Raw genomic sequence first — 27641 nt, forward strand, 5'->3', positions numbered from 1 at the left:
CTGAATGGTATTTTGAGTGGATGCTATTTACTATGAACAACTCGCCTCTACATAAGCGGCGTGTGTAATGAACGACTCTGAAGTCCCATTGTCGTTTTAATTTTTTTTTTTTACAATTAAACAAAATAATAGCATATGTAGCATAAACGTGTTTTCCCATTTTGCAGAGGAGTTAGAAACACAATATGCAAATCTATTTTTCAAAAAAGAATCGCATTGTAACAAAATAAGTTTAAAATGGAAGGTGGTGATTGAAATAGATTAGATGATTTTAAATTACGTTGATTTATTTTAAGCAAATGTCAGATTACTTATTTTATAGAGTTTTGCTCTTTAACTCTGGCCTAATTATTGGTTATGTTTCGTTGCAGGAACGTTTTAACAAAGGAGGCTGATTTGTGGTTTCAAAGACAATTGCACAAAGAGCGTGTGTGTATTTCCTCCTTTGAATTCCAAGATCTGCCTAATTATAACAGGAGATGATATAGAATGGACGTTTTACCAGATAATATAGAAAACGAGGGTGGCTTACTGCTTTATCCTGCAATCAATGAATACTGTTCACAACATATAATAAAAGTACAATAAAGACTAATAGAAAGTGGTTTATCCTATCTTTTTAAAGAATAGCTTCATTATATTAATGCAGAGAACTCGCCCTTTTCATGTATCCAGTTACTTCCCCATCTGCTCAGTGGTTCTGATTATTGAAAGAAACAGCCACAATCAAATAACAGAATATTTCTTCTAAAGCAGAGTATACTGCAGTAATGTAGAAGAGCTTTTTTGCTCGGTGCAACTCTTCGCCAAAGTTTGATTTGTCTAACTGTTAGAATAAACAATAGTAAAACATTTTTAAAAATCATTCAACGTTGTAAATGCATATTTTATTTAAAACCGGACGGAGATGGTGCTTTTATCTATATTAATATACATTACATGTGTTTCCACCCCAGCTAAATTTGCAAATGTTATCTTTAATTTTTGTTACATTGTTGGATGAATTTATAAATAAAGCCAGGTTTTGGTTTTCCAAGACTCCTACAAGCTAATGTATAATTAAAAAAATTTCGCACTGATCCCTAGTTTATTTTAAAACTATAAAAAGTAAGTCGTTGGAAGTTACTGCAGAGGAGGGGTTGTTATGTCTTGTGCCCCCTCCCCGCCCCCACCGCCGCCGAGTGCTTGTTGTGTCTGGCTGCAGCAATGCTGACTGCTGCCTCTGGCTGGCTCTTACAACGGTTGCTATGGGTTACCGGCGCCGGGTTACTGCTACCTGCCAGTAAAAGAAACTGGTACAGAAATACCACCAGCATCGGCAAACAGCATTTAGGAATAAACTGCCAGAGAAAGCATTGCTGCAACAAAAAATAAAAATAATAGTCCGTATTTCCGAGAAAAGCCGGAACTTTTATCCATTAGTTCCTGGCTCCAGGCCTTGACCGAGGTGAGAATTATCTGGGACATTTACACAGACAGGTACACCGCTCTAGTGCTATATGCCGGTTGTGTGTGTTGCAATGCGTTGCTGTGATCATCATAATTATAAAATGTTACTTTTAATTTAATTCTCGCAAGAGAAAAATATATTTCTGAAATGATTGCTCTTGGGCTGTTAAAAGGATTTTTTTTAATCGTACCATTGATTCCGAAAATAGCTCAAGTACAAAACACCTATCTTGAGTCATTTACAGTTATGCAATAACTACAATAATTCTGCTTCTGATATTTTACGGACCACTGCATAGTATGATTTAACTTTTTTTTTAAAGAAAAGTATGTTTAAATTTAATTAGTTTGTTTCCAATCCGGGATATGTGCGACAAACACATCATTCGAGCCTTACTCCAATTTAAGTAGATTAGGTGTTGAGAGTTTCTGGCTTTTTACCAAAGTGAAGACTATGCAATCCAAATGGTTATTTATAGTCGCCCGCTGATGGTAGAGCTGTGCAAGATCGCTTAAAAGATTATGGCTGAAAATCTAATTGGAGTAGCGTTTCGTCGTAAAATAAGTGTATCTGAAAGTGATGTGCAGTTAAATCCTTAGCAAGTGCAATGATCACATTCAGTGGAAGCTTCAGCTCATATCCAAGGTCAGTGTATGCGGTATCTAATTACTAGTTTTGGCCGTTCACAATTATGAACTGGTTTTATTTACACGTGTTTATAAAGTGTCGCGCTTTGTTCTTAGGTCATGTCTGTAATAATGTATATAATCCAAACTAAACAAAATTACTCTGGTTTAAAACCGCCAGGTACGAAACATAGCAGGTTAAGTGGTTGTATGGAATTAAAAAGGTCGATGCCTTTAACCTTTGTACCTGTTTAACCCATTCGATATTTTATTTTAAACCTACCGCATTCCTGCGACAATTTTTTAAAAATCGGTTCTCAAAGTTTATTGTAAGACAAAAATGCTCCATTTCCAGCATGAATGGTTGTAAAACTATTCATTGAGCGTTATTCCCCCCATTATATTTGTTTCCTTAGCGTGCAAGAGCCCATTAGTAATTGCAAAAGTAAATTTTAACAGGAATAAAATCGGGTTCCAAACATTGTGACTTATCTCGTTCGCTACAACAGTTCTGGAGAGCTCATCTACCATTAGTGTTAGGAAGCACTGCGGGGGGGTGAACTCTGGGTTCAACTTCATGGAGATCCCCAAAAGGGCCAACAAACACTAAATCAACAGATAACTAGCTGTACAACGTCCAATATAGTAAATGTGCGGTGAACAGAATGACATACACCAGGTTAGAATCTGATGGGCTTGTAAAAAGTTGTCGAAATAGCTTCCTTCTGAGAAAGGGATACACCTGCCAAAAAAGATGAATCTTTTAGAACTGGAGGGAATACCCCAAACACAGGAAATTCCGGACCGTACTTCCGACTACCTTACCGTGATGCATTATCCTGGGGGAGGGGGGGGGGGGGGGGTTTAGTAGCACATTTGGAGCCTTAGTAATTGACATGGAGTTTCGTGGTAAAACTGGAAAACTTCAAACCTGTGGCCACACAGAAATTCAACGCTGGTGGCTTATATTGATCATACGTTCATCTCCTTCGCCGTTTCAGTTAACTATTGCAATATTTTAATCAGGTTTCTTGCCATTGAGGCAACTGTTAAATAAAACCAGAGGTTAAATTTTACAAAGTTTTGTATAGATTTCTGGATGAGGCATGCTTGCTGTGAGATTTGAAGTCAGTATCCTTTAAAGATAGGACCCATTGCACTGTGTGAAAAAGATTGTATGGCAGGAGAGACCCGATTGGAGGGGTAACAAAGAAAGGCAGGATCTGGTACAGATGAGGGTACCAAATATAAAAGCTATGCTATTTCATTTTCCATATATTGTATAGACGGATTATAGATTGCATTGACATGTTGAGCCTCGGGTACGGTTTATTGGATAACTAAAGATCAACTAAGTCATGACTGAGCTGGGGGGGGGGGGGGGGGGGGAAAGAGATTCTGTAAAGAGAGTTATCACAGGGTACTGCTTTAAGCTGAATCAATTACTGAAAAATCTACCCTGAAAACTACTCAGTGGGCACTAAAGGAAATTCGCACTATAGCTAGATACAAGAGATTGCCCTGTAGCAAAATCTAGTAACATGGTTTTCCTTAAAAATTCTAACAAAAATGTCAGCTCAGTTGTCAAAAATCAAATTTTATCATGAATACCATAAGATTTTACTCTCCTCTATCAGTTCCCTGCCTTTTTTGTTACTCCTCCAATCAGGTCTCCCCTGCCATACAATCTTTTTCACACACCGTGCAATGGGTCCCATCTTCAAAGGATACTGACTTCAAATCACACAGCAAGCATGCCCCATCCAGAAATCTATAAAAAAACCTTGTAAAAATAAAACTGGAGGTTAAAGTAACAGTTTGCTCAATGGCAAGAAACCCAACAAACATTGTATCTGAAGCAACTTGCAATGCACACCTTTCCACATCACATTGGGACTCTACTCATTGGAGTTCGGAAGAATGAGAGGCGATCTTATTGAAACATAAGATTGTGAAGGGGTTGGATCGGGTGGATGCGGGGAGGATGTTCCCGATGATGGGTGAAACTAGAACTAGGGGGCATAGTCTTAGAATAAGGGGCTGCTCTTTCAAAACTGAGATGAGGAGGAACTACTTCACCCAGAGGGTGTTAGGTCCATGGAATATGCTGCCCCAAAAAGCTGTAGAAGCTACATCATTACATAAATTTAAAACAGAAATAGACAGTTTCCTAGAAGTAAAGGGAATAAAGGGTTATGGGGAGCGGGCAGGAATTTGGACACGAGTCTAGGTTCGGATCGGTCATGGCCCTGTGGGTAGCGGAGCAGGCCCAGGGGCCGTGTAGCCTGATCCTGCTCCTATTTTGTGTGTCTAATTCTGTTAGATTCAGGAGATGGTTCTGTGATAGTAGATTGGCGGTTAGGATCAGATCAGCCATGATCTTATTGAATGGCGGAGCAGGCTCGAGGGGCCAATTGGCCTACTATGTTCTTATGTTATGTTCTTATTCTTCCAGCAATCAAATATTTCCCCTATTTGCCAAATCTATAAAGGACCCCAACATATTATGGCGGTTAAGGGAATTCCCTTCAACAAACTCCTACCTGGTTCTTTGTAGTTATCAGTTTCAATCCCATCCAAGTAATCTATATTCACTTCATTAACATTTCACAATAGCAGCATTGTGGCATGAACTTTGACTTTATATGATTAGAGCTGATAAGTGCCATCACTATATTCAGAAAGGTCACCATGCAGAAACCTTTGATCAAATTTGACTGGACCACTGTCAGTCAACCCTTGCTGTACCTACTACATTACATAAGCAATGGAATCAAATTGCACTGTGTAAGCCTTCCATTTCTTGAGGGCAGAGGAGAGACAGGAGAAATGTCCTACAAATTGCTTAATTTTCAGAAAACTTGAAACCAAATGCTTCCACCATTCTCACTTATGGATATTTTTAACCATTAGCCATAACAGATGTCCTATTTATAAAAGCAAATGTTCACCATTGGTAAAAAGGTATGAAAAATGTCCCTAGGCATGTCATATATGTTGCAGCGTTTCATGCACAAATTTGCTTCATTTGTGTTCAGATAACCAAGGAACATTCTTTTGAGGGGAGTGGGTGGGAGGAAAAAGACATCTCCCCATATCCAATGAAAAATAAAAATAGAATTCTGACTAGAAGTTGGAATACTAAATATTAGTACATTAGTCCTAGATTTCTAGAGCTATGGCCATTTAGCTAGAGGAGCAAAGTTACAGGTAAACAAGCCATTAGGTTATTTTAAGAAATAACATTTATGTATCTGTATCTGTAGCTGTATCTGTTTGTTTGTGTTTCCTTATCTTGCCATGGTAAAAGTTTTTATGCAAACAAGAATATTGCTTTGAAATCTCATTTTAAAAATGTGCCTGCAAATTGTAGTTTGTGTATAATCCTGAAACTATGCTTCAAGGTATTTGGTGAAACTAAAATATCATAATCCCTAAAGATTAATGAACATAGGAAATAGGAAAAACAAACTTTTGTCCTACATTAATCAGCAACAGAAAGAGAAACCAGTTACTGTTTTCTAATCAATTTAAGAATCTGAATTTGTCATGTTTATACACATATTGCCCTCTCTTGTTCACTTAGGACATCACAACTTTATATTCAACATTAAGTATGGATAGTATCTTAATCGGGTAGTGCAATTTCCTAATTATTTCACTTAATATCCACAATAGGGTGACTCAAGTTACTCATAATATATGGAGAGTTTGTCCTTGCAGAGCCCAGATTACAGCAATCATTGTGCTAGCCATCTGTGAATGTTCCACTGCACAATATACATCAATTGGTGCAAGCCTTCTAACTAAAATTTTTAATTGTTTTTTCTTGATCACAGTGAATCTGTTTAAATTTGCAATTTCTTGGATACCAATAGAAGCAATCTACATAGATGATCACATTTTCAGTGGAAGAAATTAGACAGAGCAGTAGAGTCAGAGAATGCAGCAAAATATTTGCAGAAGGATTCAAATCGATTATGCAAATGGCTAAATGGCATTGGACATTTAATAAAAGTATAAACAGATTGAAAAAAATGTAAGAGATAAGCAAATTGAATTGGTAGTGTGACAAAGGAATCTGGTAGAAATGAATAACTCACTTTCATTGTCCAATGCAGTGAAGAAAGTTAAAAAAAACTAGGTTATGTAATCAGAACACTGGAATACAAATTACAAAAGTTATAGTAAGGCTATAAAGTGTGGAAGTCAAACCACACTTGAAACAGTGCTTCAGTTTCTGTTGCTGCACTACAAAAAATATGTAGTTGCATTAGAAAAGAGAAAGTAGACTGATCCCAAGTGTAAAGGGAAAAGGGGAAGTGCATTGAGACCTGGGTGTCCTTGTGCACCAGTCGCTGAAGGTAAACATACAGGTGCAGCAGGCAGTTAAGGCGGCATATGGTATGTTGGCCTTCATAGCGAGAGGATTAGAGTACAGGAGCAAGGATGGCTTGCTGCAGTTGTACAGGGCCTTGGTGAGACCACATCTTGAGTATTGTGTGCAGTTTTGGTCACCTTATCTGAGGAAGGATGTTCTTGCCATGGAGGGAGTGCAGCGAAGATTCACCAGACTGATACATGGGATGGCAGGAATGACGTATAACGCGAGACTGGGTCATTAGACTTATATTCGCTAGAGTTTAGAAGAATGAGAGGGGATCTCATTGAAACTTATAAAATTCTAACAGGACTAGACAGACTAGATGCAGGAAGGATGTTCCCGATGGTGGGGGAGTCCAGAACCAGGGGTCACAGTCTAAGGATAAGGGGTAAGCCATTTAGGACTGAGATGAGGAGGAATTTCTTCACCCAGAGAGTGGTGAACCTGTGGAATTCTCTACCACACAAGGCAGTTGACGCCAATTCATTAAATATATTCAAGAAGGAGTTAGATATATTTAAGGCTAAAGGGATCAAGGGATATAGGGAGAAAGCAGGGACAGGGTACTGAATTTGGATGATCAGCCATGATCTCATTAAATGGCGGAACAGGCTCGAGGGACCGAATGGCCTACTCCTGCTCCTATCTTCTATGTTTCTATGAATGAGCCAAGAGTAAAGATTAGGGTGTAGAGTTTCCGATTTGGGCACAATCAGCAATCCGGGCACACATGCTAGTTTTCGGAAGTGAAGTTATGGTTCAAGTTTCCATTCAAACTAATTTCCATATTCACAGCATTTTAGAATGCAATTGTTATTTTTTTTTTCTCCAAATAAATATTGTTTGATGTATTTAAGAGTAGTAACCTGGTGCAATTTTATTAATGCTACTGAAAATGGGTTTATCACAAAAAAAGCATTTTTAATAAGAATGTCTAGTCCACCACCTGTGAGTAACCTGATTTTAAATAACTGAAACTTACATCAAAAAACTATACAGAACCACTCAATTTCATTGGTGTACACCAATCAGTTTTAGTAAATTATATATTTGATATTTAAGAAGTTTTAAAAAGGTGCCCATTAGTGTCCTAAAAAAACTCAATTTTAAGAGCCTCCTCGAAGGGCTGCAAACAGGCACAATTAGCGGAAACTTGCCATGGTGATTAATTTGATCTGGGGGAGTCGACAGTTTTGTGGGCGGGGCCATCTTCCAGCATGATTTTTAAAAACCAGAAAAGATTTGTGCTGTACATAACTTGCGCTTGAAATTCCTCGATCTTTTGTGCAGATTTGGCCAATTTCGGGCAAATTAGCAGAAACTCTACCCATAGTCTAGGGAAAAAAAGTCCTGTGTGTGGCCTCAAAAGTATAAATATTAAAAAAAGTGGTACAGAAAGTAAACTCATATTATTGATATTCTTTGCAGTAATCTAAGCTCAGAGGATAGAAAAAGAAAGCAGTGAGTTTTGAACTAATATCACGATAAATATCTCTAATAAGTGTTCAGAATGATCTACCAAGCAACGCAATAAAGGCCAAAATTCGTTCAAGTTATTGAAAATACAATTAGATGCCATGACAGAAGAATGAATGTTTTAGAAGGATGAGCTTTGAAACATCAAATGGTTTTTTCTGATCCCTGTGCTCTTATTAAAAATAAAACACTATCTCAATGCAGGTATCTGCAAGTATACAAATCAAAAAATTTGTAAACTTTCTATATCTCAAAGATAAAATAGCAGATTGAATTCAATGGTTCCTGCAAAAAAAAAGTGGAAGTCCTAGAAATATTTTCTGTACCTATCTATACATCAGTTTTAGTTGATGATAGTACATCTGTAGAATATTGTACCGACAGCTTTGGGTGAACCTAGAATCCCTGCGAGAGAAAAAAAGTCAACATTGTTAATTCTGCTTCCATGTTATTTCAACAAGTTCTGCATAAAAAATGTGGTGGCAATTTATAGTAAAGGAACAACTTAAGTGCACAACAGCATTTAGATTTTGATCTAAAGCCCACTAAGCTGTCAAGCAATGTATGGTGCAGTAGTACGAGAGCCCTTTAATTGGTCTAGACAACTCAAAAGACTTTCATAACCACCTAATACCATATGGTCAGGGAGAACAGACCTCTGTTGACAAACTGGGTGCTAATGGCCTACAGCAGTGCCGAGAGAGTAAGACAGAGTCTATATACATAGCTCACATGAAGCTGTAGATTTGATTTTCCTGCCAGTAAACATGTACATTTGTGAACAGTCTAAGCTTTTGCACATATTTTGCTTCACAAAGCATTCCACCACTTCAGTCTCCAGAATAGAAAGAATTCCTGCAGGTTACCAGACCATAGGTTCATTTCATGCATCCTGCAACAGATCATCAGTGAGCTAGTCTGTAGGGTTTTGTAAATCAGAAGTAGTTCACATACATTTTTGATAAATTTAATAAAGTAATAAAAAGTACAGTAGTGCACAAATCCATAAACATTGACTTAAGAAAGGATTCGATAGTGGACACATGATTAGACAGATCAAGTGAAGTAGAGCACATGAGCTATCTATTGAAGTTCCAGCTTCTTTTCCCCCCTCCCCCCACTGTCCAAACGTTTTCCTACTAAACTAATCTAAATTGCACAGTTCAATTGCCAGCTCTCTGACAGCACCTTCATGGCCAACAGGCTAAATAACAAACAACAAATTGCAGCTATATAAAAAAAAAAAAAATGCAGATTCACAGCATCAAGGAGACAAATAAATGACCCTTTTAGTAACATGTACATCAGAGCTTTAGCTCCCTAAAGTTTTTTTGTGCATCATTTAGGAATGGAAAATAACTATTTGGGCATTATTAAAGTGTACTCTTTAGTAACGAGAAAATCCAATTCCAATATGGTACTAAACCCAGTTTCACCTGGTTCACCAGTCCAACTCATTGATTTATTTCTACACTATACAGAGGAATCAATATAACCAAAATAATATAGGTAGTGACTGTTTCTCTTGAACATGTCCATTTTTTTGATAAGATCAGGATGGGAAAAAAGTCCAAAAGCAAATTGTCCTCAGGTAAGCAGCTAAATAAATAATTAGGCTATTTGAGCTTACACTGGTTCAAAGACCAAGATCTACAGAACACAAGATAGAAAGAAGCTATTTTTAAATCCACAATCAAAACATATGAAAATCATTTCTTAAAATGTTAAATTATATTTTTGGGTAGAATGTTAAAGTTGCACATTAATCCACTTTACATTCAAAATAGTAAATTATGGATGGTGGTGGGATTTTTTTTTTTTTTTTTTTAAAAAGCTAATTTCCAACACACTCCCAATCAATGTTCTTCCCTCCATAAAGATATTAGCTCCCTGCTGGGTCAAGGTTCCACAAGCAGTGGTCACCCTCTGTTACTTTAACCAAGTGGCCATTTTCATGTGAAAGCCTGGGATCAGTTATCGGCTGGCTATTTGTCCAGAAGAGAATCAGAACTGAGTCCAATTCTGTCCTGACCCAATACTGACATGTACTTCTAGAAGAGGTTGCTAGTTAACAATCAGGAGCAGGAAGCCAGGTCAATCTTCCTTTCTCAGCCCAGGAGTGCTTAGGCCAATTGCAGCACCCCCATCTCCACCACAAGAGACCAGCTTATTAAATATAGACCAGGAATCGATCTTGCTATCTTCCTGGTCAGGAGAGAATGGAATTACTATCTGCTACTGGGGTACTGAAGCAATTTGAAGACTAAGAATAATTGTTGTAAGGAGCAAGATTAAATGTTCTGAACAGAGCCAAACTGACAGTCACCACAACCAAAATTTCTTCTATACAGTTAAAATAACAGTCTTCAGATCACCAAATCAAATGGACAATACTCTACATTGTAGAGTACAATGCAAATTTAATCTTCAAACTAAAACTCAGCTGAGAGTGCAGTAAACAGTGTGACCAGCATTATGTCATTAAAGTTCAAAGCTGTATGTGTTAAATATTTTGATGGAGCACTGTGCATGGTTACTTAACATAAGCTATGACCAATAATGAGAGTTACTGTTTAGAGTTTAACAGTGAATTTCCCCATCCTAATCAAATATAGCTAAATTCACAGGCTAAAAATCTAAAGTTTCTGTGGCAAATATGTTACTAAATCAAGACAGTGATTAATTAGCATAAAATCTGAGCACAAGTGATTTACGAATGATTCGATGACATTTCCCCTGTGCATCACCAAGATTTCCTTCCAAGTAACAGCAGCACGTGTATAAAAGACCTTGGTAATAGTGGGATTGCAGTTAATACAATGCATATTACACCCACCCATGTACAGATGTTGCAGGCAGAAGATCCAAGTTTGAGACTAGTTAAGTTTAGGAAAAATGTATAAATATATATTAATATTCCAATTACATTTAGCTTTTATTTTTAAAAATAAACCAATTTCGTAACCATTTATTCTGCTGCCCTTCACCCCAGAAGCTGCAATTGAAAATACAGCAAGTCAAAAAGTTAACTGAACAGTTTTCACTGTAGCCAGAAATAAATGTGATTTTCCTGACTATAAAGGAAAATAGTGCATCAAACTCTGAGCTTCCACAAATTTCTTTTGCGAATGAGGTCCATTTGGAGGTCTACATTTGGATAACCAGCAATCTGGTCCGTAGATTCTGAACACATGCCCAAAGCAGAAAGCGAGCCACAAAACAGATTCCCGCAATGTTCATCTTTTACGACTTCACGTTGTTGTCATTGCTGCCATTTCCAAGCCCCGAGGATGAAGTGATGAAAATAAAATAATAAAGAGGAAATTGGTTTCTACAACACAGTTAAAGCCTGAGTAACAGAGGAGAACCTTAATTATCTCCAGTCAGAGAGACAGGAAATTTGGTCTTTTAATTAGGTGTTTGGAGTAGAGTCTGATATTTTTTTGCTAGATAATTTAAAAAGGAAATAACCCAAGTCTAACAAAATGAAATTCAGATAATCAGAATGCAGATAATTGAATTTCCACTGCATTCATTAATTCAGTGTGTAGGTGTGAGCAGCTTTTTAATGATGAGCTGTCACAGCTCTATAAAAATTCAGTCAATTAACAACATTTAAAAAAAAAGTTATGCCTACGTTGGATTAAAAACAAAGTGAAGCATTATATGAAATACCTTTCTCAGTTTAAATCTAAACAGATCTTCACTTTCTATGCTTCCTCTACAGGGAACCTTCGGTTGGAAGTGGCATGCCTATGAACTGCATCAGCAACCGTGTAGTCAGTCAGACCCGAGACACAGGCCTCAATCTCTGTGGGGTTTAGCTGTGTCTGCAAGAAGAGATGCAATCTGCTATCGGAAAGGAGGATGTTGATCTGCAACACTCTGCAACACAAAAAAAAAATTATGTGCTTTAAAATACATATATACATTATATCTTCATCTATCTCTCTCCCCATATAATGGATAGCCTGCAATATGATAAAACACAATCTCAGGAACAACAGCAGCTGTTAAAATCTTTAATTCAACTGCTGCAGGTAAAGGAAGATTTCCAGTTTCATACTACTCATTACAAAGAATAGTTTTACAGTAGTGTATTAAAAACATTAGTGCTTCCTCAACAGCTCAGTCAGTTAAAGCAGTAAGTAGCTGAACGAGGAAGAGGCCAGGAAGCAGGTTCAATATCCAGTTAATGCTGGGTTAGTTGATTTCAGGCATGGCAGCAATAGAATTCTCTCAGTATCCTTGTGTTGGTGGAGGGGGGCGTGGAAGAAAAAGCCATGGCTTCCATTCCCGAATGCCATTCATCAGCCTAAGCTGGGAGTGCATCTGCATGTAGATAAAGGTGCGCATGTGTAAAAGTCAGCAAGGACTGGGTTTGGCAGTGATGTTCCCCTTAGTGTGAAGTTCTCTAAAGATACATATCCTGCCAACACTCACTGTCTGGGCTCATAACTGAGTAATTGAGAGAGAGACACCAAAGGAAAGTCAAAATGAATAAACTTCACATTCATTGGTTTGTTTAAAATTTAGAGTTATGCATGTTACTAAACCCTGGAAGGGGAGGGGGGAGGCAAGGACTTTTCCTCAACAAAAGTTTCAAAACAAAAAAGGGGAGAAAAAAAACCAAGATCAAAGCCATTAACTTATTAGAGCAGTAGAAACCTGCAGGTAGGTTGCCTGCTCTCAAATCAGGCATGATGCAGCACAAGAGAATTACAAAACAGACTACTTTTTTTTTTTTTTTTTTTAAACTTGAAGGAGATGCAGAAATAAATTAAATTACTATTTACTTTGATTTCAAAATATAATGCAATTTTCCAAACATCTTTCTTTAGCAATTTAAACCAAGATCATATCATAGAAACATAGAAGATAGGCGCAGGAGTAGGCCATTCGGCCACTCGAGCCTGCTCCGCCATTCAATGCGATCATGGCTGATCATCCAAATTCAGTACCCTGGCCCTGCTTTCTCCCCATATCCCTTGATCCCTTCAGCCTTGAGAAATATATCTAACTCCTTGAATATATTTAATGAATTGGCCTCAACTGCCTTCTGTGGTAGAGAATTCCACAGGTTCACCACTCTGGGTGAAGAAATTCCTCCTCCTCTCAGTCCTAAATGGCTTACCCCTTATCCTTAGACTGTGACCCCTGGTTCTGGACTCCCCCGCCATCGGGAACATCCTTCCTGCATCTAGTCTGTCTAGTCCTGTTAGAATTTTATAAGTTTCAATGAGATCCCCTCATTCTTCTAAACTAGTGAATATAAGCCTAATTGACTCAATCTCTCCTCATGTCATTCCTGCCATCCCAGGTATCAGTCTGGTGAATCTTCGCTGCACTCCTTCCATGGCAAGAACATCCTTCCTCAGATAAGGCGACCAAAACTGCACACAATACTCAAGATGTGGTCTCACCAAGGCCCTGTACAACTGCAGCAAGACATCCTTGTTCCTGTACTCGAACCCTCTCGCTACGAAGGCCAACATACCATTTGCCGCCTACTACACCTGCATGCTTACCTTCAGCGACTGGCGCACAAGGACACCCAGGTCTCATGCACTTCCCCTTTTCCCTTTACACTTGGGATCAGTCTACTTTCTCCTAATGCAACTACATATTTTTTGTAGTGCAGCAACAGAAACTGAAGCACTGTTTCAAGTGTGGTTTGACTTCCACACTTTATAGCCTTACCATAACTTTTGTAATTTGTATTCCAGTGTTCTGATTACATAAACTAGTTTTTTATTTTTTTTATTTCTTCACTGCATTGGGCAATGAAAGCGAGGCCAACATACCATTTGCCGCCTTAACCGCCTGCTGCACCTGCATACTTACCTTCAGCGACTGGTGCACAAGGACACCCAGGTCTCGTTGCACTTCCCCTTTTCCCAATCTATTGCCGTTCAGATAAATATTAGGATGCATGTCATGACTGTAGATTTTTTTATTAATATAAATTACTTTTTGTACTCAAGATGGGGAATATCAGTGCTAGTGAAATGGAAGCAAATACATTCACAACAGATACAAATATATGTAATCATTTCCTCTACTCTGTTCGTTCTCTCCAACGCCCCCACAAAAAAGTGCTGCAACTTTTAACAGCAAAAGCATATACTACTGAGAACTAGTAAGTTTACCATAACTCAGCCCAAGCCACTGGGACATTATAATAAAAACTACATGACTTTCTCATTTCCTGCAGAAAGATGCAGGGATCCTTTGATCAGAAGTCCAAAACATACCATAGTCATGAAAGTTAATCAATCATTGGGTAATAGCAATTCTGGCATATCATTCACAGACAATGATTGAATTAAACATTCTGAAATTGCAGTTCAGTGAAATCTTAGTTCACTTTAATATTGAATAAAGCAACACCTCATCACAAATCACAATATTGTTTAAAAAAAGTGATTAGTGCATGTGTTAAGTACTTCATTCAGCTGTAGGTTCCTGTTGACATTTACAGCAGTCAGGAGCTCCCAGCAAAGCCTGGTGTACAGGGAAGTTTTGATTCAGAAGGTTTTGCCAAAGGTTGCTATATTTAAAGAAATAATCTGAAGCTCTCCACTAAAGTCAGATTTTGAGGGAGAACAATGCTTACAGATAGTTAAAATAATGGTAAACTGATTTATTGAGGGCACTTCATAAATATAATGATCTAATTAGCATTAATTGAGAAACATGACCCCAGGATCGAGGCAGATTTGCAGGGTATAGTAAGTATCTGGTCTTAAGTAGGGTAACCAATTGCATAGAATAGTTTGCAGGTAGCAAATTAATTTTAAACCCGTGCCAATTTTCTAAACTACAATTAAATCATATATACTAAAAAGGGAGAAGAATGAGAACAGGTTTCAAAAGTATGCTTACAAGAAATACATTGCTGATAAATGTAAATTTCACAGGAAAGTCAGTTGTGTAAATATAAAAGCCTTTTAAAAGCTTCGAAGCTCAACCCAAAAAGAAACCGAAAAGTATCTATTCCTTAAATGTTGCCAAGTGGTAAATACGGTTTGCGCACTTAAGTCGGGAGCCATTTGTTCATGTTTGGTTATTTCCAGTAAGTATACAACCTTTTGTTCACTGCAAATTACATTCAGCTTCAGCGTGAACACTTAGCTTACAAAATATTATGTACATTATTGCTGATATATACTTTTTTTGTTCCCAGACATATCATTAAGCTTTTGAAGAGTACCTCTCTAAAACAGCCAAAAAATTAAATGCAACAAAAACATCTATTTTCTTTAGTGTGCCAGAGAGAGAGATCAATGGATTTTACATTCTGCCATTTTTGAGGGGGGACAGGATTTTAACAAAAAGCCATTAAGAAACTAGAGTCCAGGAATTCTTAGGGTTAAAATTATGTTTGTGCTCATGTAACAAGTATTCTGATTCAAGTAGTTGTGGAAACTACTTCTACACCTACTTGAAGCTTGCAGCATCCCTAGTTGCAGTGTAAATGGTGAAAAGCTAGGAACAGTGGAGGTCCAGAGAGATTTAGGGGTCCACGTACACAGGTTTTTAAAATGTAATGGGCAGGTACAAAAAAACTCAAAAAAGCTAATGAATGTTAGCCTTTATATCTAGCGGGCTAGAGTACAAAGGGAAGGAAGTTTTGCTGCAGCTATACAAAGCCCTAGTTATTATACCTGGAGTACTGTGTACCGCACCTTAGAAAGAATATATTGGCCTTGGAAGGAGTGCAGCGCAGATTCACCAAAATGATATCAGGGCTCCAAGGGTTAGATTATGGAGGAAGGATTACATAAATTGGCTTATATTCCCTGGAATATAGATGGTTAAGGGATGATTTAATTGAGGTTTTAAGGATTTTTGAAAAGAATTGATAGGATAGATAAACATTTTCTGCTGGTAAGCAAGTCTAGGCCAAGGAGACATAACCCTAAAAATCAGAGTCAGGCCATTCAGGAGAGAAGTTAGGAAACACTTCATGCAAAGAGTGGTAGAAGGGTGAAACACTCTCCCATAAAAAGCAGTAGATGCTAGCTCAGTTAATCATTTTAAAATCGGAGATCGATTAAATTTTTGCTAGCCAAGGGTATTAAGGGATATGGAGCCAAATCGGGTGGATGGAGCTAGGATACAGATGAACCATGATCTCACTGAATGGCAGAACAAGCTCGAGGGGCTGAATGGACTACTCCTGTTCCCATGTTCTTCAATGCAAACTGAAGTAACTTTCACCCACCATCCAAACTGCAGTTTAAGGTTCACATTTTCAGGAAAGACTTTGTAGAATTAAGGAATATTAAAAAAAGTATTTCTCAGTTGTTAGATGGCGCCACTTAGAGGCCAAATGGTGGCAGCCAATGCTGCAGGAACAGGGTTAGAACAATGGTCAAGAGCCACTGCAAAAAAATATTGTTGGAACTACTACTGCCTTTCCCAAAATGCTAATGATAAATTAGAGCCTTAACATTAGCCATTATCCAAACTGAATGTTAATTTCAAATATGTTGCCTTTTTGAGCATTCACATAAATAGGTAAAATCTATAAATGATTTCACCCCACAAGGACTGTGGCTTTAACTTGTAAACTTCTCCCTCTTGTAAACTTCTAGAATGCTTTAGGAAATGTTTTCTTTTAGGTATGGAATGCACAATCACTATGTGCCTAAAGTTCCTCTTTTTCCGTGTACAGATTCAGATGCAGCATCTTATAATAAATTGCTTGAATATTTGTTTTGTTCCAATTAAAATGCTTTATTGGCATGAAAGTTTACAGAGAACCATATTTTAAATAAAAGCTTTGAGGTCCCTGCTAATTGGGAGTGAAATGGCTACTCTTATGGATGTGGTTACTGCACTGTTCCTGTTCAAACATGTGCAAGCTATGCACTGTGAGCTAGGCATGTCTACATATCCACCTAATTAAACACTTCAATACAGAGAAATTGAATGAAATCTGTAGCTAAATTTCCAAAGGCATATAAAATCACCATTATCAAGCAAGAGGGGGAAGTCTACAAATGAAAGCTGCAGTCCTTATGCCTACAATATATTTAGATGCATGCTCAGAAAGGCAAAAATGTAAAAAGACTAATGATCCTAATGTTATAAAGTGTAAGAGCATTGTATCAGCATTCAATAAAACCACAAAAGAAAACCCTTGTTTAAAAGAATGAGTTATTGCTAGCTGTAAATTTGTAGCTAATGAAAGCTACCTTCCTCATTCTGGTCCAATTTCCAGAATGCAAGTTTCAAATCACTACCACTGGAATTAATTCCTGTCTCTCTTGCCATTCCAACATTTTGGAAGGGTGGAAAAAATATTTGAAACAGAATTGCATGCTGTTGGAAAAACTAGTATTGTTACTAGGATTTTAGTGAAGCATAATGGCAAGCATGTGACATTTTAACCCAGCTGAGGTGTAGGTGGGATTATGGTAAAATGCAACAGTGAGCAGATGAAAATTTCATACTATAGAAAATACCCAGGTTATAGATTTACAATTCCAGATTTTGTCTGTGGCTGTATTATGAGGTATAAACCATGGGAGAAGTACTGGTGGTAGTATTTTGCAGTAATTAAGAGCATCAAAGAAGAAACATATCTGTGCAACTATGAAATGTGCAATTTTCCTGTAGCATATCAATATGCCAAATAAACCAACTAGCACTACAAAAGTCAAGTTATTACAGGAAAAAATGATTTATTACAAGTATAATTTTTGGTACTATCACATGATTAAATTGAGATTTAAAAATGTTATGCTCATGGCACTGCACCTTTAATGTGAACCAAAACATAGAAGATAGGAGCAGGAGTAGGCCATTCGGCCCCTCGAACCTGCTTCGCCATTCAATGAGATCATGGCTGATCATCCAAATTCAGTACCCTGTCCCTGCCTTCTCCCCATATCCCTTGATCCCTTTAGCCTCAAGAAATATATCCAACTCTTTCTTGAATATATTTAATGAACTGGCCTCCACCGCCCTCTGTGGCAGAGAATTCCACAGGTTCACCACTCTCTGGGTGAAGAAATTCCTCATCTCAGTCCTAAATGGCTTACCCCTTATCCTTAGATTATGACCCCTAGTTCTGGACTCCCCGGCCATCGGGAACATCCTTCCTGCATCAGAATTTTATAGGTTTCGATGAGATCCCCTCTCAATCTTCTAAACTCCAGTGAGTATAAGCCCAATCGACACAATCTCTCCTCATACATCATTCCTGCCATCCCAGGTATCAGCCTGGTGAATCTTCGCTGCACTCCTTCCATGGCAAAAACATCCTTCCTCAGGTAAGGCGACCAAAACTGCACACAATACTCAAGATGTGGTCTCACCAAGGCCCTGTACAACTGCAGCAAGACATCCTTGTTCCTGTACTTGAACCCTCTCGCTACAAAGGCCAACATACCATTTGCCTTCTTAACCGCCTGCTGCACCTGCATGCTTACCTTCAGCGACTGGTGCACAAGAACACCCAGGTCTCTTTGCACTTCCCCTTCTCCCAATCTATTGCCATTCAAATAATAATCTGCCTTCCTGTTTTTGCCACCAAAGTGGATAACCTCACATTTATCCACATTATAGTGCATTTGCCATGTTTCTGCCCAATTACCCAACCTGTCCAAATTGTACTGGAGTTTCACGACATCCTGCTCACAGCACACCCTCCCACCCAGCTTTGTGGCATCTGCAAATTTGGAGATATTACATCCAATTCCGTCGTCCAGATCATTAATATATATCGTGAACAGCTGGGGTCCTAGGACCGATCCCTGCGGTACCCCACTAGTCACTGCCTGCCACTCAGAAAACGACCCGTTTATTCCAACTCTTTGCTTTCTATCTGCCAACCAGTTCTCTATCCAAGTCAATACCTTGCCCCCAATCCCATGTGCCTTAATTTTGCACGCTAATCTCTTATGCGGGACCTTATCGAAAGCCTTCTGAAAGTCCAAATACACCACCATCCACTGGTTCTCCCTTATCTATTTTACCAGTTACATCCTCAAAAAATTCCAGTAGATTAGTCAAGCACAATTTACCTTTTGTAAATCGATGTTGACTTTGTCCGATCCTGTCACTGCTTTCCAAGTGCTCTGCTATTACATCTTACAATGGACTCTAGCATTTTCCCCACCACCGATGTCAGACTTACCGGTCTATAATTCCCCACTTTTTCTCTACCACCTTTTTTGAATAGTGGGGTAACATTAGCTACCCTCCAATCCATGGGTACTGTTCCAGAGTCTATCGAGTTCTGGAAGATGACCAGCAATGCATCTATCATCTCCAGGGCCACTTCCTTACGTACCCTAGGATGTAGATTATCAGGCCCTGGGGATTTATCGGCCTTCAATCCAGTAAACTTCCCCAATACCATTTCCTTACAAATATGGATTTCTTTCAGTTTCTCCCCCTCATTAGTCCCTATGTTCCCCGACATCTCTGGGAGGTTATTTGTGTCCTCCTTTGTGAAGACAGAACCAAAATATGTATTTAATTGGTCTGCCATTTCTTTGTTCCCAATTATAAATTCCCGATTCTGACTGTAAGAGACCTATGCTTGACTTCACCAATCTTTTTCTCTTCACATATATCTATAAAAGCTTTTAGTCAGTTTTTATGTTCCCTGCCAGCTTACTTTCATAACCTATTTTCCCCCTCTTAATTAATCCATTGGTCCTCCTTTGCCGAATCCTAAACTGCTCCCAATCCTCAGGTTTGCTGCTTTTTTTGGCCAATTTATATGTCCTCTCTTTGGATCTTATGCTATCCCTAATTTCCCTTGTTAGCCACGGTTGAGTCACCTTTTTTGATTTATTTTTATGCCAGACTGGGATAAACAAATTCTGTAGTTCATCCATGCGATCTTTGAATGTTTGCCATTGCCCATCCACCGTCAACCCTTTGAGTGACATTATCCAATCAATCCTACCCAACTCGCGTCTCATACCATCATAGTTCCCTTTATTTAAATTCAGGATCTTAGTCTCTGAACCAACTACTTCACTCTCCATCTTAATGAAGAATTCTGTCATATTATGATCGCTCTGACCAAAGGGGCCTCGCACAACAAGATTGCTAATTAACCCTCTCATTGCATAATACCCAGTCTAAGATGGCCTGATCCCTAGTTGGTTCCTCGACATATTGGTCCAGGAAACCATCCCATATACACTCCAGGAATTCCTCCTCCACATTATTGTTGCTAATTTGGTTAGCCCAATCTATATGTAGATTAAAGTCACCCATGATGACTGCTGTGCCCTTATTGCACGCTTCTCTAATTTCCCTTTTAATGCCATCCCCAACCTCTGCATTACTGCTTGGGAGGTCTATCTACCACTCCCACTAACATTTTCTGCCCCTTGGTATTTCTCAGTTCTACCCATACAGATTCCACATCATCAGAGCTAATATCTTTCCTTACAATTGTGTTAATCCCTTCTTTAACCAGCAATGCTACCCCACCTCCTTTTCCATTTTGCCTATCTTTCCTGAATACCCCTGTATGTTGAGTTCCCAGCCTTGGTCACCCTGGAGCCATGTTTCCGTAATCCCAATCATATCATATTCATTTACTTCTATTTGCACTGCTAATTCATCCACCTTATTACGAATGCTCCTTGCATTAAGACACAAAGCCTTCAGGCTTGTTTTTTTTAAATTCTCTTAGACCTTTTAGAATTATTTACTGTGGCCATATTTGATTGAAACCCTTGATTTCTCTGACTGCCACCTTTGTTTTTCTCCTTCCTGTCTTTTGCTTCTATCCCTGTTTCCCTTTCCTCTGTCTCCCTGCTCAGGTTCCCAACCCCCTGCCATTTTAGTTGAAACATTGAAGATAAATGAGTAAGCACATGCAACATCACGAGTTACTTGGCTTGGAAGGGGGATTAAAAGGACATGAAGCTCATGTCTGATGCATTAATTAAAAAGGGGGAGAAGGAAATGAGAGGGTAACTGGGGCGGGAGAAAGATTAAGTTTTGTTCAAAATACCCTTTCACTCAATTTATTTAAATATAAAGATATTGGCTAACTTTTTTTTTGAAAAACCAAGTATAATTTCTCACATCTTGGAAACTACCATGGAAGACCTCCTCACTACTTGTGCACTTTGGTGACATTACTGACGAAGGCATTCCAAACAGCTCCACTGGTTGCAATGGGGACCAGGTCTTGATAACAGTATGGGAACTGATCAGTAGCTGTCCCACACTACTGGCTGGATGTGCAGCGCTCATTCATTTAATTTGCATCACAACATATGCAATTCCTCCTTTCCCTTTACCCATTTATCTTGAGAAATCTACAATAAAGAATACTCAGCTGAAATAAATACAAGAGACCTAAAAAGCACACGACTGCTAGATGAGTCATATACCAGAGACTGGATTGAATCATCCAATATGTTTACTCTTGCAACCCCCAGGAAGGAGATCGAATATAGAATTATCATTCAAACTAAGGCTGCAATTTGGTTTAAAATGCCAGCCAGGAGACTTTCCAGCTATAATCTATTCAGTGCGCCATCTGGAGATGGAGAGAGCCATATCTTATTGGTGCTGCAGAATGATGCTCAGTGAAGTCAAAGCCAGACAGTGAATGTGTTTGGTGAGGCGTACCATAACTTCTACACTGCCTGACCAATCTGGCACTAGCAGGAATCACTTGCTGAACAGGCACAGGTATTTATCCTAAAACACACTTTTGGACACTTTCAGGACTTGACAATGTGCAAGGTCATCTCCCACACCCATTAAGTTTAGATTACACCTACCAGAGAGTCTGGATATTATCCATTACATGTATTAAATTCAAAACCAGCTTCAGCCAGTCTCAAACCTGGCAGTAATTGCTGCACAATGGCTTACCCTTTTACAATGTTTCCCACATTACAACAGGGACTCCACTTCATTGGCTGTAAAGCGCTTTGAGATGTCCGGTGGTCGTGAAAGGCACTATATAAATGCAAGTCTTTCTATCATTCTGTTTAATAATCCCAGACTGTGTTGTCTGAACTCAAAATAAAAAAAATAATAGTGTTCGGTGAGTGGAGCAAACACAGGTGCCAAAGTGGCAGGCTGGCTGGGTAGAGTCCAAATCCTAACTCTGGCTCAGAACCAATTCACAGCAAGTCCTGTACTCTGCTGTGATTTCATACTGGAGGTACAACTGCTCACACACTATAAAAGGTATAATTTGCCTACACAGCCAATTGTGTAAGCTCAGACAATCGTACAGGATATAAATACCTGTATATATAAATTTAAGAATCAAGACCAGAGTAACCATTAACAGTGTCAAACAAATTTGTTAACTGTGACAATTCGCCAAAAATGTCAGTACTGTAGGCTACATTCTATCAACTTAAATTGTGCTGTGCATACTAGAAAACTCCTTCATTTGTTCATTTGAATTTATCAATTATTTTTTCACCAAGGCATTAACCAATTTGAAATAAACGCCTTCACTTAAATTGCAGATAGAGCGAATTTCACCACAAATGCATTCATTACTAGTATTGCACATCATGGCCAAGCATTAAGTCACACTCATCAGGCAGGCATTTTTGGGCCTGCGCATTTGTAATTTATTGAATTAGCCATTCGAAAGAAAATATGTATTACAGGGTTGTCTCTGATACAACAGCACCACTGGCAACAATTCCAGAGTAAAATGGCCCCACACTCTTGCCAAAAGTAGTGGGAGTGAGCAATTTCTGTTTGTTTTGGTTGGAGACACAAACAGCTTCCATTAGTAGCACCCGCCACTTGACTTGGCCGTGAGCAGACTGGCCTCTCAATCTGTCTGGAGAGGCAGCATTGTGTTTTAGTATTGCTGGATTGTACAGGTCTTCACACGTCAGCAAGGAGCCACTATTACATTCAAAAAAGAATGTGACTGCACAAGCACAAGAACTACACATGCACAGTAACTTTAAAGTTGTGATCATAGCATTGAAGTAACTGCATGCATAAATCTCATGTTTGAACAGTTTACTGTTGTTGAAAAATCTGCCCACAGTAGAATAGGGGAACAGGGACAATTTACTTAATCTTTACAAGAAAATACCTAGCTTAAATAAAATAAATTCTCAGCAACACACCAGAGCTATAGCCACAAATTTACTGCAGTACAAACCTTCAACCACAAGATGGCAGTGGTTATTAAACAAAAGGCACAGGTTAAGACAGCATCCAGAAAACAGGAACAAAGCAATTCAGTAAAACTGAGCAAAGTGTAATTTTCTATTGGCATTGAGAAGTTTACAGGTTTTAAAAAAAAATATATAGCTCACTATAGCAAGTCCTGGACATACCAAAGGCAAACAAAAAAAAAAAATCAAATTATTGACAAAATCAAAAGTAGATGTAGGACGCTTACATATTTAGGTTCATTCCTGTAAAATACAGTTTTAATTTCTGCCTTCTTTATTCCTGTACAGTAAATGTTCAGTAAAAAATGCAATAGGGATAATGCACATGTTGGTTTCCTTATCGTTATCTACAGAGATTGAAAACTCAAACCATGTGTGACAAACAAATACACAACTGTTCCAGTAATCATTTTCAATTGTATCAATTTGCATGTTCGTTGTAACTTGCATGAGTCACATATTCGGTTGTGAGTGGTTGGGGGCGGGGGTGGAGGGGATGGAGAAGGAGACTGACATTCCTAGGATATGGAGTTCATCAACCCACACCTTATGATCTAACTTTGTGGTTTAACCTTCAGGATTGAGTACTTAAGCTAAACCTTGTACATGGAGCAAGCAGCAGCAAAATTCACACTTATTGCACAACATCTTGATTAGCTGCACATGACCAGTATGACATCCAAATAGTGAACAGCAAAAATCCTACATACAGAAAACAAGTTAACACATTCTGTGCAAGCCAATTCTAATTGCAAGATCAAAAAGCTTGGAGGAGCAAAGAGAGAAAGGAAATTCATCAGGTGCAAACACCATATTTATCATTCTAACTCACCTGATTTGCTGAGAGAGGTAAGGATTACACTTGTAAAAAAAGGGGAATATAGGGGAAAGCTGGTTGCCATAAAAGTTTAAAATTCATGCATTGTCTTGTAACAACCATGACTAGGCTCACTTGCCATGACAGATTCTGTAAATATAAATTAAGCTGTGCAGCAGGTACTTACTTCTCGAGAAATTCTTGGAGTCCTTGGCGGCGCTGCTCTACAAGCTGGGCATTACTGGCACTAAAAAAAGGGTTTTTAGGAGGAAACTCTGGTAAACTCCTGTAAAAAGAATAAGGACAATGAACTTTCAGTGCTCAGATCAGCTGGCCACCAACAGTTATTACAAACTGTTACAAACTGTTAATCTTGTGCTATCACTGGAAAAAAAATTGGAAGCATTACATCAGTGAATCTCAAAAATAAGCAACATTACTGTAAGAGCCATAGTATGCAACAGGAAGGGCTTTGTACAAATAACTTCGATGTATTACACAACCATGACAGAGCTAGAAGAACTGAAATCTAGAATATCTTGCACTGCTTGGTCTTCAATTAACTGACAACTGACAATAAAAAACAATATTATAGCAACCATCAACAAAGTCTCGTGCTTTAACAATTTTTATCCCCAATAAACTCCAATTATCTCCGATGATTCAGTGGATAAATACAAAGTGCAATGCAGCAGTTAATTAGCGGTGCTACACAGCAAGACTGATCAGAAAGCTCCCAGTCTCAAAATCGGTCAATCTCAGCCAGTGCAACATTGGGAGTTGGCCTCGATATCTCAGGCATGTTTGAAGGAGTGGGTGGAGGTGGTAGAAGAGGAGAAAATGGAAGTGAAATACCAGTCTAAGCATCCACATCTCTATGTATACATGAGTGCGGCAAACTGTACTATGGAAGACTTTAAACAGCAAACAAAGAGGTGATTGCTTTAGATTGTGATACTAGAAATGCTGTGCATTGTTGCATCACTCCCATAAATTTATGGATTTACTTTTCATAATGGAGGCTACACAGGATTCATTCATGGGATGTGGGGGTCACTGGCAAAGCCAGCATTTATTGCCCATCCATAATTGCCCACGAGAAGGTGGTGGTGAGCTGCCTTCTTGAATCGCTGCAGTCCATGTGGTGAAGGTACTCCCAGAGTGCTGTTAGGGAGGGAGTTCCAGGATTTTGACCTAGTGATGAAGGATCGGTGATATATTTCCAAGTCAGGATGATGTGTGACTTGGAGGGATCTTGGAGGTGGTGGTGTTCCCATGCGCCTGCTGCCCTTATCCTTCTAGGTGGTAAAGGTCGCGGGTTTGGGAGATGCTGCCGAAGGAGCCTTGGCGAGTTACTGCAGTGCATCTTGTAGATGGTACACTGCAGCCACGGCGCATGGAGGGAGTGAATGTTTAAGGTGGTGAATAGAATGCCAATCAAGTGGGCTGTTTTATTCTGGATGGTATTGAGCTTTGAGTGTTGTTGAAGCTGCACTCATCCAGGCAAGTGGAGAGTATTCCATCACACTCCTGACTTGTGCCTTGTAGATGGTGGAAAGGCTTTGGGGAGTCAGGAGGCGAGTCACTCACTGCGGAATACGCAGCCTCTGCCCTGCTCTTGTAGCCACAGTATTTATGTGGTTTGTCCAGTTAAGATTCTGGTCAATGGTTGATGCACTAAACAAGCTAAGCCTGTTTCTGTGCTGTACATTCTATGCAATAAGTTCTGGAATATTTACATTAAATCATCAGGCCCAGTACATTTGTACTAACATACTGTGACAACTATTGTCTGCTGTTTCCTACAACTGCCAATCAGATATTGAGCAATCCCAAGCAATGGCTGGGCACTTCACCAGAGAGGACAGAGAGAGAGGGAAAAAACTAGAAGGCATGTTTTACTGTTACACATTGGGATGTCTAATTAAAAGCTGCATTGGTATTTTGACAAGTCATCTTTCTACCCTTGTGGGGTTGAATACCATGCAAAACAGACTGGCTTTAAAAATAGAAGCAAAAATAAAACCGCACATCAATACAGCATTGTCTTGAAGTCGCTGCCTGAGCCAAGCAAATTCTCTGTACCGTCTTCGGACACAGGAAGCCTTCTTTGTGAAACACATACTATTAGTCTGTAAGAAACAAAAAAAAGTTTGAGAAAAAAAATTACGTTGAGAAGTAAAAAAAAGTGTTTCCCCCATTCACTGACAATCCAATTTTAAATGTAAAATGCAGAAAATTGTGGCTGAAGACTGAACATTTAGTTATTGAAGCATCAACAGGATTGGCATTTTAAGCATTGAAAAAAGGCATTTTTATACTACTTAGCTTACACATGCCCAAGAATAGATTTATTTTATAAACTGTGGGTAGCTCAGGTAATTCAAAGCTTTTAATATGTGGTTCCAGGAATGTGGCAACAATGCGTACCTGATGCCAAGAGAAAAATCTATCTACCCTAAAGATTAAAAATGTGCTTGTGGGTACAAAATTCAGTTTGACAGTAAAAGTTTTGAAGTCTTGCTTTTCTGAAAAGCTCAAGAGTCATGTATTGCAGTGCAGTGTATACCTCCCTTTCTGGCCGGTGTAAAAGCTCAAACTTTCAAAAACTAAAAAGAAAAATGGGAGCAATGTTAAAACAAAACACACCACAGTAAAACGAGGGAAGATTCCCTTTGATCACTATGCATTAGCAACATTAGAAACAGTGGATGATTTAATCAGACTGCCATTTATAATGAAATCAGAAACAGTTTTCTTTACATTTATATTACTAAGCACACAATAACCAGAGGGAAATTATTGACCAAGCTTGGGGCAGACAATTTTAGAAACAGCTTCATACAACAGAAAACTAAACATGTTTACATATAAAACAAATTTAAAAAGTGATAGGAAGTGTTTACAAAATTAACTCCGGTTGCTTCGAGTGCAGTTAAACTACAGCTGATAGCAGTGCAATATTGCACCCCATATGAGCACAGCATCAAGGATGCGTGTGTGTGATTAAATGCACGTAGAGATCCACTCCCCAAATAGCTAATTTTAAAAAAGGTATAAGAGAATGGGCAGGAGCACCCACTTTCTCAGGATTTGAAAAGATTTAAGAATAAGTTTATAAAATCCCCAAGAGGGCCAGTGGATAATCTGAAATTATTTTTAAAACAGAGCTTTGCACCGGTACAGACTCCAAGCAGTGGTCGTCTTGCATCTCATTTTAACGTGCTTGAAAGTCAGATTGTCAACTTGAAATAACAGAAAACGCTGGAAAAACTCAGCAGGCCAGGCAACATCCGTGGAGAGATAGAGAGTCAACGTTTCAGGTCGAAGACCCTTCGTCAGAACTGAGAAAAAAAGCAGGAAATGAAACAGATTAAAAAGCAAGTTTGGGGGCTGGGAAATGGGGGAGGGGATGAAAGTACAAAAGGGAAGGTCTGTGGGGGGGGGGGGGGGTGAAGAGACATTAAGAGATATTCAAGGCGAGATGAGATGGAAATAGGACAGGTAAAGAACAAAGGATGGCTCTAGATGAAGTGTGAAGAGCCAAACGGAGATCCCGTCGAAGAGAAGAGCAGAACTTCAAGGTGGGCATTCCTAGAAGAGAAGTGGCAGTGAATTTGAAAGTGATGCACACAAACATGAATAAGTAGCAGTATAACTACATAGTTATACTGAAACTTTTACCTCTGCTGCAAATAATAATAGGTTAAATCATAATATTTAGCACAAGGTA

The 27641-nt window shown here is 38.8% G+C and overlaps 1 protein-coding gene and 1 long non-coding RNA gene across 5 annotated transcripts in view; one reads left to right on the forward strand and one right to left on the reverse strand.

The window, feature by feature from the left end:
* The window catches only part of snx10b (sorting nexin 10b), a 74845-nt gene that overhangs the window by 8000 nt on the left and 39204 nt on the right, over window positions 1-27641 (reverse strand). For 3 of the 4 annotated variants that reach the window (XM_085988651.1, XM_085988650.1, XM_085988648.1), the window contains exons 4-7: window positions 25940-26040; window positions 24096-24194; window positions 11612-11821; window positions 8890-11204 (exon numbers count right to left, since the gene is read on the reverse strand). In XM_085988651.1, the coding sequence (XP_085844777.1) occupies window positions 11647-11821; window positions 24096-24194; window positions 25940-26040 (375 nt within the window). In that variant the 3' untranslated portion in view covers window positions 8890-11204; window positions 11612-11646. Of the gene's footprint in view, window positions 1-8889; window positions 11205-11611; window positions 11822-24095; window positions 24195-25939; window positions 26041-27641 lie in introns of those variants that run through there. The other variant, XM_085988649.1, reaches the window with a different exon arrangement.
* LOC147117566 (uncharacterized) lies at window positions 1210-11873 on the forward strand. Its single transcript, XR_015078480.1, has 2 exons — window positions 1210-1479; window positions 11664-11873. It is a non-coding gene; the product is annotated as an uncharacterized LOC147117566 (long non-coding RNA).

The sequence above is a fragment of the Somniosus microcephalus genome, chromosome 5, assembly GCF_052327205.1.
Source record: "Somniosus microcephalus isolate GS21.2 chromosome 5, FLI_Smic_1.0, whole genome shotgun sequence".
In the NCBI taxonomy this organism is placed as follows: Eukaryota; Metazoa; Chordata; class Chondrichthyes; order Squaliformes; family Somniosidae; genus Somniosus; species Somniosus microcephalus.